The 1566-nt window shown below is 47.3% G+C and overlaps 1 protein-coding gene across 2 annotated transcripts in view; it reads left to right on the forward strand.

Annotated features, from left to right (window-relative positions):
* Nucleotides 1–208: 208 nt before the first annotated feature.
* The window catches only part of ddx27 (DEAD (Asp-Glu-Ala-Asp) box polypeptide 27), an 11821-nt gene continuing 10463 nt past the window's right edge, over nt 209–1566 (forward strand). Inside the window, exon 1 of one of the 2 annotated variants that reach the window (XM_016667361.1) lies at nt 209–596. In XM_016667361.1, coding sequence (XP_016522847.1) covers nt 513–596 — 84 coding nt within the window. In that variant the 5' untranslated portion in view covers nt 209–512. The remainder of the gene's footprint in view (nt 597–1566) is intronic. The other variant, XM_007544195.2, reaches the window with a different exon arrangement.

Consider the following 1566-nt stretch of genomic DNA (forward strand, 5'->3'; position numbering starts at 1 on the left):
AAACCTTTTATTTGAGGCTGCTCCATAGGTGACGCTGTAAAAGGTTAAGAATTCGCTTGGCAAATGCTTTTGACAGATTCGCTTCCTTATAAACACAGTTTGGCACATTAATGTCATTTCAAAACAGTTCCTGTATCGGTCACGTGACTTGCTGAAACCAATACGCGCACCGACACGTTTTGGTCTGTGGGCTGGACGCATCGGTGTTGCCGGACCCATCACTAGGAGTTTGACATCCCTGGTCTAAGGGGTTGGGAATCTCTTCACTGGGCCCCAAACAGCGTCTCTCTCGGGGCCCCACGCAGCTCGAACCGGCCCTGGTTCTACCATCTCCGCTCCGCAGCAGCAGGGGGCACGAAAGCAACGACACCAACCGGAAATACGCGCTTCAGCTTCCGGTTTCCGTAAACACGTGTAAGTGTGTTGAAAGGAACAAGAGCAGCAGAACCTTTCAGAACCTCTCGGAACCATTTAGAACCGCTCACGTTGGGGCGTACCGGAACTGCTAGACCATGTTGGAGCAGCTGGGTCTGATCGGAACCATCCGGGACGAGGATCTGAGTCCAGAGGAACCAGCAACTGAATCCGAGCCGGAGGTAAGTCAGTCCAGAACCGGGACCAAAACCAAACATGAAACTGATTGTTGCACCGAAGCTGCTGCTGGGTCAACTGGACTCTCTGAGGTTCGGATCTGTCTGGTTCTGATGAAATGGATCCGACCATCAGATCTGAGACCAGCTGAATGGTCTGGAACAAAGTCCAACAGAACCGCGATCCTGATCCAATCATGTGAAGGGTTAGGTTCTGGTGCAGTTAAAACCAAAAACTGGACCTCGAGGTTCCGATGTGTTCAGGAGGAACAGCAGACAGCCAGCAGTTGCTATGGAAACCCTCCGTAATAAACCATATTCCGGGTTCTGATGAGGCCTGTTGGATTAAAAACACATTTAATCCCAGAGTCTGGATTAAAAGGTTCTGATTGGTCTGGTGAAAAATTCTGATGCGTTTACAATTTTGATGAACAGAAATCCCCACACTGGATCAGAACCGACCGGTCCAGATCTGTTTCAGGAGCTGCTGCTGCTGCTGCTGCTGCTGCTGCTGATGATGATCAGGGCCGGCCCAAGGCATAAGCAAACTAAGCAGCCACTTAGGGCCCTAGGGCCACTAACGGGCTGCTTAGTGGAGTTTATTTATTTATTCATTTATTTTAGTAATAATTTCTGTCATTATAATATCAAAAACACACAATTTCACCATGAAGTGATTTGTTTTTACAATAATATATATTTGATCATGTTTGTAGAAATTATTATTTTATGAATAAAAAAGAAAAACTAAATTGCTCTGGGGGCCCCTAGTGGCCGCGGTAGGTACCGCAGTCTCGCTGGTAACATGAGCTGCAATGAGCATCCAAACGTCCAAAGCTCCGGTCAGAAGCTAAGCTAGCAAAACGATGTCTGGGAAAAGGACTTATCCTTCAGGGAGGGAGAGAAGAAGGAGGAAGAATAGAAAACAGCCCAGATAAAGGTTTGTTTTAATGAGCCTTGGTGATGTAAAGATTAG

Source organism: Poecilia formosa, unplaced genomic scaffold (genome assembly GCF_000485575.1).
Source record: "Poecilia formosa unplaced genomic scaffold, Poecilia_formosa-5.1.2 Scaffold1028, whole genome shotgun sequence".
Taxonomy (NCBI): Eukaryota; Metazoa; Chordata; class Actinopteri; order Cyprinodontiformes; family Poeciliidae; genus Poecilia; species Poecilia formosa.